Raw genomic sequence first — 15474 nt, forward strand, 5'->3', positions numbered from 1 at the left:
TCTGCTAAGCCTGCCAAACTTTGTTGGGGAAATTATTGAAGACATTTTTATATAAAATTCTTTTTCTTTCCCTATTTCAGAGCTGTGACAGAGAGCATCAATCAGCTCATCACCCTGTGCACCCAGCAAGCCCCCGGGCAGAAGGAGTGTGATAACGCCCTTCGGGAGCTTGAGGTAAGTCCCTGAAGGGCCCTAAGGATGGAAGAGTGTATGTGCACAGGGGACTGGTGTCTCTCTTCTTCCCTACATGGTGAGGTGTTTTCCTCCTTTGTCCTTGCCTTCTGTCTTTCCTGGAAGACAATTGAAGCCAAAGTTCCCATCCAGGTCCAAAGGAACTAAAAAGAAATTAGATTTGATAGGATTATCATCAGTGCTCCCCTTTTTCTACTAGGCTAATATTTATTTTATTAAAGGATTCATTTCACACAGAAGAGCCCTGTGGTATTGACCATGGTCTGCAGATGATCAATCTTTGCCTAAAAAATACTGGAGAGATTATTCTGGGACAATTAGGGAAGAAAGAGAGGCTGGAATTGGTGTCACTTTCAATAAAATGATTTCCCTGTATGATTTATTCTGTAACACGTAGGGGCACATGGATGAGACCAGGAATAACACCACTACACAGTCAGGCTATGGGGCTCCTAGTGGCCCAAAATACAGTTGTATGGTGTATTTATAATAAAAAAATCCATGTGTGCTTATAGAATGTATGTGGATAAACATACATCAATGTTTCCCTTTATAGGCAGAGCAGACCTCACCAATGCAGGTCCTCCTGGTTATCTCAAGAGATAGATTGGTTACACCCAGTGCTCCTTTAGTTTTCTGGATGATTCACATGGGTCTGGCATGGTGGAAATAACTGTGGAAGCTTCTGAAGCATTTAATTGAGGCCCTGCCTGTTTATGGCAATAGGCCATTGTGCACAGCTGGAAATGAGAAGGGGATTGTTATCACAAGACTGAAGCATTCTGAAAGCAGTTGGGAATATTCCTTACATGGATTGAATCGCTGTCTTGTTCTGCTCTGGTCACTTTTGCAAATATGCATGATGTGTGGACTGTTGATCTAAATGAACTCCATTGGCCTAGGTATACTCTGTGTTACTACAGTATCCTGGTTGCCAAAATTATTACTATTTCAAGATTTCTAGTACTAAAACAATTCTGATTAACCAAGGAGCAAGAAGAGATTCTTCAGTGAGAGGAGCGTCTCCTTTCCACTGCATTTTTCCCCTGGCATCTCTCACTGAACAGCTCAGCCTTTCCCATTACTCCCCACCCATCGGAACTCAGGTGCCATTGTCATTTTGTTGGCTGCTTGGTCCTACTATCAGAGGGAAGGAGATTGAATAGGTGCGTTCCCAGGCCCTCCTCCCCGAACCCTCCTCCCCTGGAAGAGTACCTCACAAACCATGATCCAAGGCCATTACACCAAGAAGGCTCGTGATGTTTTTCATGATTTGAGAGACAGAGAAGCAGGCCCATACCTATTTCCCTGATGGGGACTGAAATAACTGTGGACATTTTTTTTCTTATTTCTTTTTCTTTTTTTTTTTTTTTAATATTTTTGGTTGTCAATGGATACAATACCTTTGTTTCGTTTATTTAGTTTTATGTGGTGCTAGGGATCGAACTCAGGGCCTCATACGTGCTAGGCAAGTGTTCAACCACTGAGGTACACCCCCAACCTCATTTTTTATTCTCTTAAAACTCAAAACAAATGAACCATCCCAACAGGCAGCTTTGGGGAATTAGCTTCTTTTTCATGCCCCTCACTGAAAGGTTCCAGAATCCAAATATGGGGGATTCTTATTAGCGATGAAGAAGTGAATCAGTGAGTCCTTGGAATCTAAACTCCTTAGAGTTTTCCAGCAGAGAAGTTATGTTCATTGACCATGAATATGTTGCCTTGCATTAATGTCTAAATTTATTTATTTATTTTTTAAATCTCTGCTTCCTCAACAAAACTGAAACAAGAGATTCTCAGTTCTGGCAAATCTATCCTGAGACTCCTCCAACCCCAGTCAGTCTTGTGTTGCAGGAAATCTAAAGTCATGATATCAGGATCTCAGTTCCTCTTAAGAATCTAAGTGAATGAGCACTTGTGACTGGAATCCTGTACAGAGAGGGGAAGTTGATAGTTGGCATTTTATGTTGAATCTTTTTTTTTTTTTTTTTTTTTGGAGGAGGATGGGCACTGGAAATTGAACCCAGTGACCTTTACCACAGGGTTCAATTTTTTAGCCCTTTTTATTTTTTGACAGGATCTCTCGAAGTTGCTGAGGGCTTCACTAAATTGCTAAGGCTGGCTTCAAACTTACAATGCTTCTGCCCCAGCTTCCTGAGTCACTGAGATTACAGGCATGCACCCCATTCAATCTTTCCTGTTGTATGCCTCTCGCTCACTTTTTAAGTTGTGCTCTCCTTTCTAGACTGTCAAGGGGATGTTGGACAATCCCAATGAACCCGTTAGTGACCTCTCTTACTTTGACTGCATTGAGAGTGTGATGGAAAATTCCAAGGTAAGCCTGTCTGTGCCACAGTCCAGAAGTTCACACTGCTCCTCGGTGGGGGTGGATCTGCCCGTGGCCACTATATGGCTGCATGTATGGAGAAGCCTTACTGTGGAGCCCGGTGCTCAGGGGCTTCTCAAACCTTAGCATGCATTAGAATCACTTAAAGGGTTTGCTAAACACCAATTGCTAGCCCCACTCCCAAGTTTCCTATTCAGTAGATCTGAAATGGAGTTGAGATTCTGCATTTCTAAGAAGCTCCCAGGTCCTGTCTGCTGGTCCAGGAACCATACTTTAAGAACCACTGCTTCTATCATATCACAGATGGTATGGGTGTCACTGTGAATCAAATCATGTGTGACCTACTCCTAGGACTTCACTACTATAGGAAGTCCTATGGCACTTTGGCCTACATGAGATCCTTTTGAGTATTCTTTTTGCCATCCAACCATGGTGTGCATTCTCAAGGGAATGAAATGTTCTTGTTTTTTGGCAAGGAGTGGGGAAGTGTTAGAAGAATATAATGTCATGGCTTATGGGCTTTTGCCACATTAATCCTACTCAACAAAATTTTATTAAGGTGGTGATTAGGAAAAGAAGTCTAAAAAGACTCCTTAGGGGAACCATTATGGAAAAAAATATAAAACTGTGAGAAATACTGATCTGTGATTATTATATCAGTGTCTTTTGAGAACAAGTCAAAATCAGAAGGTGACCATGAAATGCAAATGAGATGAATGACTGTCAGGCTGTTGCCACCTGGCTTTGTAACATGGTACATGATCTTCCACATTAGCTTGTGGAGATATCTGTATAGGTAATGTCTGGAAGATTTTGTTTGTGTTAGTCTTAGACTAGAATTTCCTCTGTCCTACATCTTTTGTGGAATCATGGGTTGTCTAAGGGGAGGATGCATGTGTTTTACATGCTCAGATCCAAAGAAATGAAGAATGCAGTGTTAAGAGGGAGGAGGGAAACAAAAATACTCTCTAACTTCTTGGATTTGCAAGTCCTCATGTAAGCTAAGCACTTTTAGGGAATTTATTTCATTTACCTATCTAAGATGACTGATTGGAAAATGAAAGAGCTCTGCGTTGGGTTTTAGACTTGGTGATAACCATAGTCTCCAAAGAGTGAATGTCCTTCCATACCCTTGTCTGTGGTCCTGGGAAGCACCCCTGTCCTCTTGGTACATGACAAGGCCCATAGAAGACAGAGCAGAAGATTTAGTGTAGATGACCTCCCTCTACCCATGTGACCTCATACATGGTATTTGACTGCTCTGGGTTGGATTCTGAGTTCTTTTCAACTTTTTTGAGGACTGAAAAAAGAATACGCCAGGGATTTTCAAAATAAGGCAAAAATACTTAAAATATTTAGGAAACATCTTTAACAAATATCTACTTAAATTTGACTGTCAATAAGTAAATGGATGATTCCCAGAAGGGTACATCTTCTACTTTCTGAGTAGGACTTCAACTACAGCTCGATGGATGTGATTTTCGTATTCTGGGAACTAATAGTTCTTAAATTGGGCTATTTACCCATGGGATGCCATGTATAGATTATACTTTCATGTCTGTGTGTATTAACTGTATCTCTTGATGTGTCTACATAGCTTTTAGATGAAAGATTCATACTTTCATTATTTATTTCTCTTTATGGAACAGAAATAGTATAATTCTCCTGAATTACTTCCTAATGCAAGTAATGGGGAATGGAAAATATTATAAATTAAGTGACCTTGAATGTTTAATTTGCAAGTGTAGCTTTCTGTGTCCCTGCATCTGAAACAGTGCTCAGCACAGAATATCTCTGGTTGTTTTATAGGTTTTGGGAGAGTCAATGGCAGGAATTTCACAGAATGCCAAGACAGGGGACCTCCCTGCCTTTGGGGAGTGTGTGGGGATTGCATCCAAGGCGCTCTGTGGGCTGACAGAGGCTGCAGCTCAGGTAAGGGGCTGGTCCATGCAGGTTTTCCAGGCTAGTGCCCTTGCCATAGTGGATACCAGGAGTGACCACTCCCCTGTGGGAGGCATGGGAGAGCTCCAGCTCCTTCTCCAGGCACCACCATAGAAACCATGGGAGTTCCTGCTGGCGGGACATTCCCACAGGCTTCTGGGAGCCTGAGCTCTGGTTTTCTCCTCCTTTTCCAGGCTGCATACCTGGTCGGCATCTCTGATCCAAACAGCCAGGCAGGACACCAGGGCCTGGTGGACCCCATCCAGTTTGCCAGGGCTAACCAGGCTATCCAGATGGCATGCCAGAACTTGGTGGACCCTGGCAGTAGCCCATCACAGGTAACCACATGGGTGGTGTTATTCCTTAAGCTCCTCTGGGTGGGTTGTAGGAAACTATGGGAAATTAGTAAAGAATCCTATTCTTTGAGAGTTCACAAAGCCAGTTAAATATACTGTAGATCTAGACCCTGGAAGATGTTGAAAAACGTGGTGAAAGCAGAAATTTGTAGGTGGTCAGAGATAGGGTACTGGAAGGCAGTAGGAGAAAAAGAATCCCAGTGATATACATGAGGAGTCTCACGACTCCACAAAATCCAGGGTACAGTTACGGGGGGCTTGCTCTGTGCTCAGCATTGAGGGCTCAACATGAAAGACATCTGATCTTCCACCTGCTTGCCTCCTAATCTTTTGGGCAAAGTTTGGAAAATTCAGCATTTGCGGTGTGATGACAGTGCCAGAGATGATGGCAAAGAGGCCCACCTCAGAGTCAGGCTCAGAATCCATAGCACAGAAAGGAGCCAGAGAGACCACCTGGACTGATGCAGCCTGAGAGCTGAGTGTCCAGGCACCTGAGAGGCCTTTCTTATCCAGTGAAGGCCGCAGGGGTGGTAGGAGCCTCAGCACAGTGGAGGCTGGGGATTTAAGAGAGCAGAGGGGTTGAAGTTGGTGGGGAGCCTGTGGAGATTCCCCAAGCCAGAGCCCTTCATCAGATGCTGCAGTCCACCCAAGGAGGAGCAGAATGCAGATCACTGTGACATTTGTTTTACTCATCTAGACCTGGGCTCTCCCATGTGGTGACCCCTGCCTACCTTGAAATGTGGTTGGTGCAAATAGTGAAAAGCTGTAAATATACAAAATACACTGGATTTCAAAGACTTGGTATGAACAAAAGTATAAAATCTCATTAACAGTATTTGTACATTGATTTTTGTGATAAATGAATTTTTTGATATATCAAGTTAAATAAAATATGTTATTTAAATTTCTCTTGTTTCTCTACTTATTTTAATGTAGTTACTAGAAAATTTTAAGTTACATATGTCTAGGCCTTGGCCTGACCCTGGACCTCCTATCAAGGGGTTCCAAGGACTAGCTAACCATGTCCCCTTTAAGATTGTCTGAGGCCCAGCCTGCTACATCAGCACTTTCTTCCCCTTTCTATTTATTTCCATTCTCTCTTGCTTAATGTTTCTTGCCCTCTCCTTTCTTGGAGTGCCTTTGGGGGCAGCTGAGCTAGCACATGTTATTGCCCAGGTTCTGGACATGGGAGTTGAGGAAGCTTCCAGGCACTTCTGCACTGAAGCGTGGGGTGCCCCCAACCTCACCCCGTGCTTTGTAGGTTCTGTCAGCTGCCACAATTGTGGCCAAGCACACCTCGGCTCTCTGCAATGCCTGCCGCATCGCCTCATCTAAGACAGCCAACCCTGTGGCCAAGAGGCACTTTGTCCAGTCAGCCAAGGAGGTCGCCAACAGCACCGCCAACCTGGTGAAGACCATCAAGGTAGGTCACTGTACCACAGGCCCCGTTGGTCCCTGTAACACCTGTTGCAGAGCAGAGGAATGGGGTTGAAGCTCTGCCCTCCTAAGACCTAAGGCTGGTGAGGTTTAACCTCTGACTGGGTCTTCAAGGAGGAGTCCCTCTCTAATGGAGACACTCGTCAGGAAAAACCAGCAACCTGTTCTACTAACATTTCAGATGACGGGGAAATTCTGCACATGAGGTGCTTAGGGACATAAATCGGGTTGAAGGATTGTTTATGGGGACTCTTAGCCCTGTGCACAGGTAGTACTTAAACTCTGTTGATTTAGGATGGGTTTCAGTGGACTGGAGGCTCTGCCATTCTTGTAAAGGTGATGTATCTGGATATATCTGGACAAAGAGTGGATATGGAAGGAAAAGAAAATGGGAAATCATGGGGGGGAAATCACTTTTTCAAAAACTGTTTTAATCTCTTTGATATGTATTCTAGTTATATCTGTTTCCATTTTCTTTCTTTGTTTAGTGGAGCATCAACTTTTCTGAGTATTCTGTGTTTCTGACAAGCTTATCTTTATGTTAGAGTTCTTGGGCAGGTGGGGATGGGGCAGTGTATGAGGTGCACTTTCAAGGAAGGAATGGAGATGGCTGGGCTGGGGTCTTGAAGGTGGGTGAGGGGGCCATGGGGTCTGCCCTACGTGGGGACCAAACAGGCAGCTGGGAGCTGGCCTTGTGGGAAAACATCCAGCACCCAGACAGCAGACCACAAAGCCCCCCACCCCATCCCCAGCCTTCAAAGGAGCATTGTCATGAGAGGCAAGGCACCAGTTCTGTGTAAGCCTGGAGTGTCCAAGGAAAAACACTGATTGTGGTAAAACTTTATTTTGGGGCTTTCACACTCTCTCAGGTGAGGACTGCTTTGTTGTTAAGAGTGGACTCCACCCAGTTTCCCCTGGAGGCCAGAAGTTAGTGAATAGAACTAGCTGAGCAAAGGCCAAAGGAGAGAGGATCCAGCCCAGGAGGGGCTAGAATCTGGCTGGTGAGAGCAGGGGGCCACTAGTCCAGTCAGCAATTTCTTAGCTGTTTCAACATAGGATTTTTTTTGTTTGTTTATTTTTAAAAAGACTGTCTATTTCAAGGCAATAATAAACTAAGTTGAAAATTAATAAATACATTTGAACCAGTGCCCAGGTGCCCTATGCCTTCAGGTAGCAGCTGACTTCTGTTGCCATCAGTTCCTGGTATTAGCAATTAATGAATCTTAGATTTGTTAATGTTTATTTTGTGCTTTGTATGTATTACTCATTTAATCCATACCACCATGGTGCATCTTACGGATGTGACACTGAGGACCAGAGAGGTTAAGTAACTTTGCAAGGTGTGACTCAGCCAATAGTAATCAGTGAGAATTCAAATCCAGGCCTCAGAGAGAGCCCTTGCTTTCAACCCTGGCATAGAGATCAGTTTGTTGGGATGGAGAGAGAAACTGATGCCTCTAGCCTAGGAAGAAAGACTCTGTGTTCACAGTGCTTGTCTGTAAGTTTGGAAGGTGGGGATGGCAAAGGCAATATAGTTTTAAGTAGTAACATCATTGTGGGTTGCTGCATAATTAACTTATCTCAGTTAAAGTCAATCATTTTCTGATTATTAAAAAACACATTATATTTAGACAGACTAAGGGAGTTGGGGGAGGGAAGGACCTCCTTATCCTATAGAAATTTCTGGAGCCCTGTCTTTTATGTCACCACCTTGGTTTTAAATCCTAACCTATCTATATAAAACATCTCTGTTCAGATCACTTCTTTTCAGAATCTCCTCACCGTGTCAAACCCTCTTTGCAATTCCCTGCAGCAAATGAGCTTGTGTGATGGCCTGAAAGATAGGCCTATGTATAAGCATCAGAAGAGGAGTGTAGGCTAGTTGTAACATGAATATAAAGGCCTGTCTGCTATGAGCACCCTGGGAACTCATAGCAGTGCAAGAGGAGCAGAAATGAACATATTGCCCTTCACTCGTCAAAATGTGCCTGATTTTTCAATCCCCACCATGTAGCAGGGTTTACCAGAAGGATGAGCTTTGGCTTTAATTTACTATTAGGACAATGTAAAAGTCCGTCATTGTAGCACTCAGTACTATATACTAAATAGATTTCCTATTTCAAGAAATGGCTAAGTATCCTGTCAAACAGAAAAGCAAATGAATATTTAATTCCCTGAACACTTAAGACAGCTGCCCTCCTGGCTACATTTTTCTCTAAATATTATGCCTCTTAGAGCTAATTTTTTTTAACTGTGAGGATGTGCCCAAGCATAATCCCAGCTGCCACACCCTTACAGTCATGAAAAGGGGTGAGGAATCAGCAAGAGAAGCACCAGGAGCAGGAGAATATGTAGAATGTGTGTGTCTGGGGACTTTAAATCACTATTGGTGACATCCTTTAAAACCCCAAACAGGGGCTGGGGATGTGGCTCAAGCAGTAGCGCGCTCACCTGGCATGTGTGCGGCCCGGGTTCGAGCCTCAGCACCACATACAAAGATGTTGTGTCTGCCAAAAACTAAAAAAAAAAATAAATATCAAAAAAATTTAAAAAAAAAACCCAAACATAGTTATGCAAGAATACATTTCTGCCCCAGTAATGGCACTAAATGCTGGGCAAGTGAGGATACCCATCCCTGATTGCAGCTGCTGTCTCTCAACTGGTGAACCTATACCTTGCTGGCTTTTCTCTCTTTATTCTGTTCATTACCCAGCCTTGGATCGGTTCTGTGGAATGGAATGTTATTTTAAATGTGCAGTCACTCAGGTTTGGGTGCCAAGTATAAATTATGCAACACCAGCTTTTGTTTTTCTGAGAAATTAAAGTTTGGCCTTGCCTCTCTCCTTGGAGTTAAAGCTCAAGAACTCTGCAGTTAAGCATTTCCAGTGTGTGCCACAGACACCCGATCCAGCTCTCTTTAATCAAATTTGTTGGCTGTAAGTATGTTTTCCTGGTCATCCTTATGTTTGGATTGGCAAGATAGAAGTCCTCAGAAGAAAAAGGGAGAAAACTCTGGGCTTCTTACTTTTTTTTCTTCTTGCTCTTGCCTAAGGAGAGAAGGGATCCAGAGTCTTGGGTCATGGCTTAAGACATGCCAGTAAGTAGCAGGGTGACCTTCGCAAATTGTCACTTTTAAGGTTTTATTATTTGGAAAATCAGGTTTTATTTATTTATTTATTTATGAAAATTGGGGGTTTAGTGTTTCTCCCTCATGTCTTTGAGATTGTGCTGAGAACCTTCAGCAGCTGCCAGGGGTCCAGAGTGCCCTTGTCCTGATGGGTCTGGGCATGAGGCCAGGTGAGTTTGCCCTTACATTAGTACAGCTGGTGTAAGGACATTCTGTGACGTATAATGTCTGCAAGGAAACTCACATTTCCTCAGTGGGTGGATTCAAGTGTTCCGATTATTGGGATGGTTCAGCCATGCTCACTGGAAGCAGAATTTAGGAGTGAAATTATATCTGTGCAAATCGTCCTTTCTGATGCCAAATGCTCCTTTGGAGGAAATGACTTTTCCTTTTATAAAACAGGGGAGGGAAAGTGATTGAGAGAGCTTGGCATTCTAGTCCATGTCATTAAGTACCCTGTCCTGTGAATAGCGATGGGCTACGTGACATATGACTTTTAGGATCTATGCTTAAAAGCTAAACCCAAAACAACTTAAAGGTTTTCTTCCAGTTAGTGCAGTTTATGGAACTGCATCATTAGATCATTTGAGAACTATTCCTTGACTCCTTGGGATTTATCTCAGGTCATCGGCTTTAATAAAATGGTGGCTTAATGAACTGCTTTGTTTCCCAATGGACTAAGGGCTGTGGGAGTCGAGAAAGGCTGTAGGGCAAGTACAGAGTTAAGAGGCAGGAGGTATGAGCAGTACCAAGGGAAGGTTGAACATCTTCTGCCCAGTAGAAGCCCCTGTCATTCCAAGAAGTGTCATTTGTGTAACTTGGACCCAACCTCTTGGGACTCCAAAGCCCTCTCTGGCTGTCTGCTTGCTTCATTCATTTGCCTGTGCTAGGTTCACTTGTATAAGGCTTCTGCCAAGTGTCATCCACCCTGCCTTCCATGAGGAGTCCCAAATGTCCCTGAGGCCTAGTGCACCCAACCTTGAGGAGTCCGTGATGTTAGCAGTGCAACAGGAACAGCATGCTGAGACTACATGGTCAAGCTGGCTGTGGATATTAACATTCACTAGGTATATAAGTGGCAGTTCAGAGACGAGACTGTACATGTGAGCAAGAAGGAACAGGCATGTACGGTTTCCGCTGAGCATATAAGAGTGGCCAAATCAGAGACAGTAGAGGAAGGCAGTGTCTGTCAAGTGCCTGTAGGACAAGAGCCAAGGCAAGCCAGGCGCCATATTCGCACAAGATGGTAAATTAGCCCAGCTCATGGGAATCACTCTGAAAATATTAGCATTGTGGATGTATAATTACTGTCCCAAGCTGCCAAGGCTCGATTGGAATGCAGTTATTTTTCAGAAATAGCCTTCAAACCGACCATGCCTGCCTCCTCTTGCTTTATTGAAAAACAGAATACTCTTGTCTCAAACCCAGTCTGCTGCGTAATGCAAGTGCCTCTGGTTTTTTTGTTCACTAATTGTCTAAATTGGCTTTTATATATTGTTCATAAGGATTAAATTAAAAGTTTAATTGGTAGTCTAACAAGGAAATTTACATTCTCCTGCAAGCATAACTGCCTTCTCACGTGGAGCCCTTTGCTAGGAGGTAGTAGCGCTGTCATTGGGTCACAGGCTGTTGCCTAAAGGGGTAGAGTCAGGTGCTAGAGTCGGGTACTGGGAAGTCTTGAATCCAAGTGTTAACCCTTTGTGGGCAGCTGGCATGGATCACAGTCTACTCCTGGATTCTCATCCACCCTGGCCATTACTCAGTGATATGACTGATCACTAGACTCTCTTTATGTTACCCCCTGCTAATTTTGTTTTAAAATGAAGCATAAGATACCTGGAGAAAAACGTACCTCATGTGTAGAACTCAGTAAAATTTCTCAATTTTTCAAACACAGTAGATAATGATTTCTGGATCTAGAAACAGATCTGTACAGTGCCTAGAAAGCCCTCTTGTGCTGCCTTGGGGTCCACCAGCTTTAGAGTGACCTGACTGGGAACATCCTTGATTACTTTCACCTGTTTTTTGTACTTTGCACAAATGGGATTGTATACAGTGTCCCCCTTTGTGTATGGCCTTTTTCGTTAAATATAAAGTTAGTGAGATTTGTCCTTGTGGTTTTGAAGGTAGTTCCTGCCTCTTCTTTCCTATTGGGTTCCACTGTGTTCATTGCAAGATAGTGGTTGCCAGCCCCACCTCCATCTGCCATGTAGGAGCATCTAGGTAAAACTTGGATAAATTGAAACTGCCACACAGTGTAAATTGTCTTTGTCACTTGGGAGGGGGGAATAGACTTAATATGCATGTAAATGAAGGAGAGGAGCCCAAGGATTGTATTCTTGAAAGTGATTTCTGCAGCCAGGTTTGACAGCAGGGCCCAAGTGAGAGAGAAGGGCAGGCGCTGTTTAAGTGGTTTCTGCTTCCTGCAGGGGAAGCATGGTTTCTGAATGGGATTCAACTGATGCTGAGGCCAGCTGTCCTATAAGCTACATATCTGACCTTTTTTATTAGGATTGCTAGCTGGGCTCCTCTGATCCATGGCAGGAATCTCTCCAATTTGTAAATTCAGCAAACATTTTCAGTGTCACTCCCATTGAACCATCTTTCTTCCCTCAGAGGCAATCCCTGTGGCTTAGAGATGATGGGTGCTTCTCAGTGGGATGAAAGATCCTTTTTTCTCCCATTAGGCCCTGGATGGGGACTTCTCTGAAGACAACCGCAATAAGTGCCGTATTGCCACTGCGCCCTTGATTGAAGCAGTAGAAAATCTAACAGCATTTGCATCAAACCCTGAGTTTGTCAGTGTTCCCGCCCAGATCAGCTCTGAGGTAAGGAAACCTTTCCAACAACCAAGGTCATTGGTTAATCTGGGGTAGCACAAAATGAACATGAGTAGTTAAAACTTCAAAATTTCTCTTTGTCATCATGTAGGGTACTGTTATTTTTGATGGTGATACATGCACAGAGTTTTGAAACTCAGTGATTGTACATCTATTGAGAGATAATATTGTTATATTAAGAACAATCTCTGTGCCTAGGTTTTGAGCTGATTCTTTCTTGGCATGTGTGACTCTAAAAATTTTTATTTAAGGAGCAAACATGGACCAAAGTGCCCATCATCCAAACCTTGTATAAGCGAGAGGGCAGAGGTGGTGACTAGATAAGAAAAAGACTTTCTAGGACCTGACTTATTCACTCATGTCTGCATGCCCTGCCCTTAACCTCTCTGCTGTTTGGTCTCAGGGCTCCCAGGCACAGGAACCAATCTTGGTCTCAGCCAAGACCATGCTGGAGAGCTCATCATACCTCATCCGCACTGCACGCTCTCTGGCCATCAACCCCAAAGACCCACCCACCTGGTCTGTGCTAGCTGGACATTCACACACTGTATCTGACTCCATTAAGAGTCTCATCACGTCTATCAGGTCAGTTGCTATCTGGAGATTGCTTTCAACCTGCATCAGAATAGGGAGGAAGGGAATAAGCCCACTAAGCTTTTAACTTTATGTTGTCATCTTTTTCTTTGTCTCTAATAGCACTTAACTATATACCAGATGTTATTCCAAGTATTTTACCTATTTCACCCTATTTGAATATCATAATATTATAAGGTATATACTGCCGTGTTTCCATTTTACTAATGAAAAAATTCAGGCAAAAAAGATTTAAATGACGTTTCCATAGTCACCCCAGGCTGTAGGTCCTAGCTCTTCTAACCAGTATACCTTATTGTCTACACCCAGGCTTTTAGGCAGAGAGTATTACAGTTTGTTTTACAGAATTTGGGGTTCTAATTAGTTTGATGATAAGATAAAAAAAAAAAAAGACATTCTATAGTCTAAGTAATTTGGAGCATCTAGGACCACCTTGGTGATGGTAGGACCCTGAAAAAAATCACCTGAATATATGAAACATTTCTGAGGTTAGCCAAAGTTAATACCCAACAGCATGGAATGGATTTAGCTCCCTAATTATATTTTTTTCTGGTTGATTTTGAAGCTAAAAACCACAGTTAACTTTTTGTTAATGACTTTCAAATGACTTTCATTAAATATTTTAACTAGTACAGCCCATGAGTTTGTGACTAGTATGCAATGTAGAGAACATAGTATATTTGTGCTGAAAAGAGTCCTTAACTTTTATTTATTATTATTATTATTATTATTATTATTATTTTATTAAAGGTCCTATGTTTTTTATTATTATTTTAGTAAAAGTCCTATGGGTAGTACCAGGGATTGAACTCATGGGCACTTGATCACTGAGCCACATCCCCAGCCCTATTTTGTATTTTATTTAGATACAGGGTCTCACTGAATTGCTTAGCACCTCACTTTTGCTGAGGCTGGTTTTGAACTCCTCATTCCCCTGCCTTGGCCTCCGGAGCCACTGGGAGGCCATACCCAGCCTGAAGGTCCTTTGTTTAAGTCATTGAATGGAGAATACAAGTTCAAACCATTTCCTTTGCAGTTGCCTGGCATCAGCCTAAGATAGGGGGCAGTACTAATATCCTTTCCACCAGAAACACATAGAGTTATCTCAATGCCAAATTAAGACCTTCCTGGGCTCTGCCAGGAGGAATTGCCAAGGAAGGGTCAGAGATTCACTTCTTAATTAAGGTGATCAAGTGAGAAGGGGATGGGGTTCCTGGCTCACCGATGCTGGAGCAATTTCTGGGACTTAAGACCCATGAACCTTGTGTTTCATTTGCACTGTCCCTTCCAGGGACAAGGCCCCTGGGCAGAGGGAATGTGACTACTCCATTGATGGCATCAACCGATGCATCCGGGACATTGAGCAAGCCTCTCTGGCAGCTGTCAGCCAGAGCCTGGCAACGAGGGACGACATCTCTGTGGAGGTAGGCTGGGGTTCTATGGCCAGCTCACTGGGGCAGGGAGCAGAGAGAATGGGATCAAGATATTCCTAATACTAGAGTTTTATCATTGGACCTTCTCCTGTAGAACCAACCTGGGAAGTTTCTGGGAGAGGGGAAGGAAAATTTTGCTGAGAAGAGAAGGATGACTTGGGGAAGGAATATACCTACTGCTAGCTGTAGAAAGCTCAAATGTGGCTGAAATTTGGGGGGAAATTATCAGTCAGATAATTGTCTCTCTCTAAGGTGGGGTTGCCTTACACATTTTAACACATCAGCACAGCAGGCCTAGCCATGTAGATTTTGAATGCTTCTCTTTTGACCTAGTTCATCAATGCACTTTTTGGTTAAAGGGAAGATTTGGCATTAAACTCTTCATTCAGAGATAAAGGATTCTGCCTTAAGTTATTCACTGTCTAGTACGTAGGGACCTTTTGCATTCTGTTATTAACTTAGAGCCACATTATCCTTTCTTGATTGTTTTTCCAAAGCTTAGAGTGGAATTTTCCTTTGAATTGTTTCTGTACCTATGTACATCTTCCTGATTCATTTTTCATTTTCTTTTAAAGCACTGTGCTTGATATTCCAGAGGTACTTAGTACATATATATACATGGTCTGTGTGCTGACATTTACATCACTGCCACTGAATTCATTAACCATGAGCTTCGGCCCCTTTCTCTCAGGCCCAGGCAGGCTTGCTCTTTTTTTCACTCCAACTTCAGACACACACCCATTTCCAGGAAGTGAAGAAGAAGAAACATTCTCATCTATGAGGAATGCCAGAATGACTGTTTTAACCTGTTTAAAGTGTAGTATGCATACAGAAAATGCACAGAATGTATGCATCTTTATGATTAGCACCAGCTGAACACACTCTGTAATTAGCCCCCGATCAACAAACAAAGATAACCAGCATCTCAGAAAGCCCCTTGGTGCCCCCATCCTTTCACTATTACTCCCAAAACATATCCTGTCTGAACTTCCTCACTAGGAAGAAAATTCCCCCTCCAACTGCATGTACTCCCTAGTTAGACATATTCAAGTTAGCAAACCACCTGTGATGAAAAAACATTGCTAGAATATTCCGGTATTCTTAACTATAATCACATAATAAATGCAAAGATAAGTTGCTGAGAGCCACAGCCAATGGCCCCTGGCATTTTGCCAATAGTATTGGTTGAGTGGCGAGCCATTAAGAT

The 15474-nt window shown here is 43.0% G+C and overlaps 1 protein-coding gene across 5 annotated transcripts in view; it reads left to right on the forward strand.

Moving 5' to 3' along the window:
• Tln2 (talin 2) overlaps positions 1 to 15474 on the forward strand; it is a 394566-nt gene that overhangs the window by 310647 nt on the left and 68445 nt on the right. For 4 of the 5 annotated variants that reach the window (XM_076850883.2, XM_076850885.2, XM_076850886.2 and 1 more), the window contains 8 exons: positions 81 to 174; positions 2438 to 2527; positions 4349 to 4471; positions 4675 to 4818; positions 6098 to 6259; positions 12088 to 12228; positions 12644 to 12825; positions 14126 to 14258. In XM_076850883.2, coding sequence (XP_076706998.2) covers positions 81 to 174; positions 2438 to 2527; positions 4349 to 4471; positions 4675 to 4818; positions 6098 to 6259; positions 12088 to 12228; positions 12644 to 12825; positions 14126 to 14258 — 1069 coding nt within the window. Of the gene's footprint in view, positions 1 to 80; positions 175 to 2437; positions 2528 to 4348; positions 4472 to 4674; positions 4819 to 6097; positions 6260 to 9129; positions 9210 to 12087; positions 12229 to 12643; positions 12826 to 14125; positions 14259 to 15474 lie in introns of those variants that run through there. The other variant, XM_076850887.2, reaches the window with a different exon arrangement.

This window comes from Callospermophilus lateralis, chromosome 3 (genome assembly GCF_048772815.1).
Source record: "Callospermophilus lateralis isolate mCalLat2 chromosome 3, mCalLat2.hap1, whole genome shotgun sequence".
Classification (NCBI taxonomy): Eukaryota; Metazoa; Chordata; class Mammalia; order Rodentia; family Sciuridae; genus Callospermophilus; species Callospermophilus lateralis.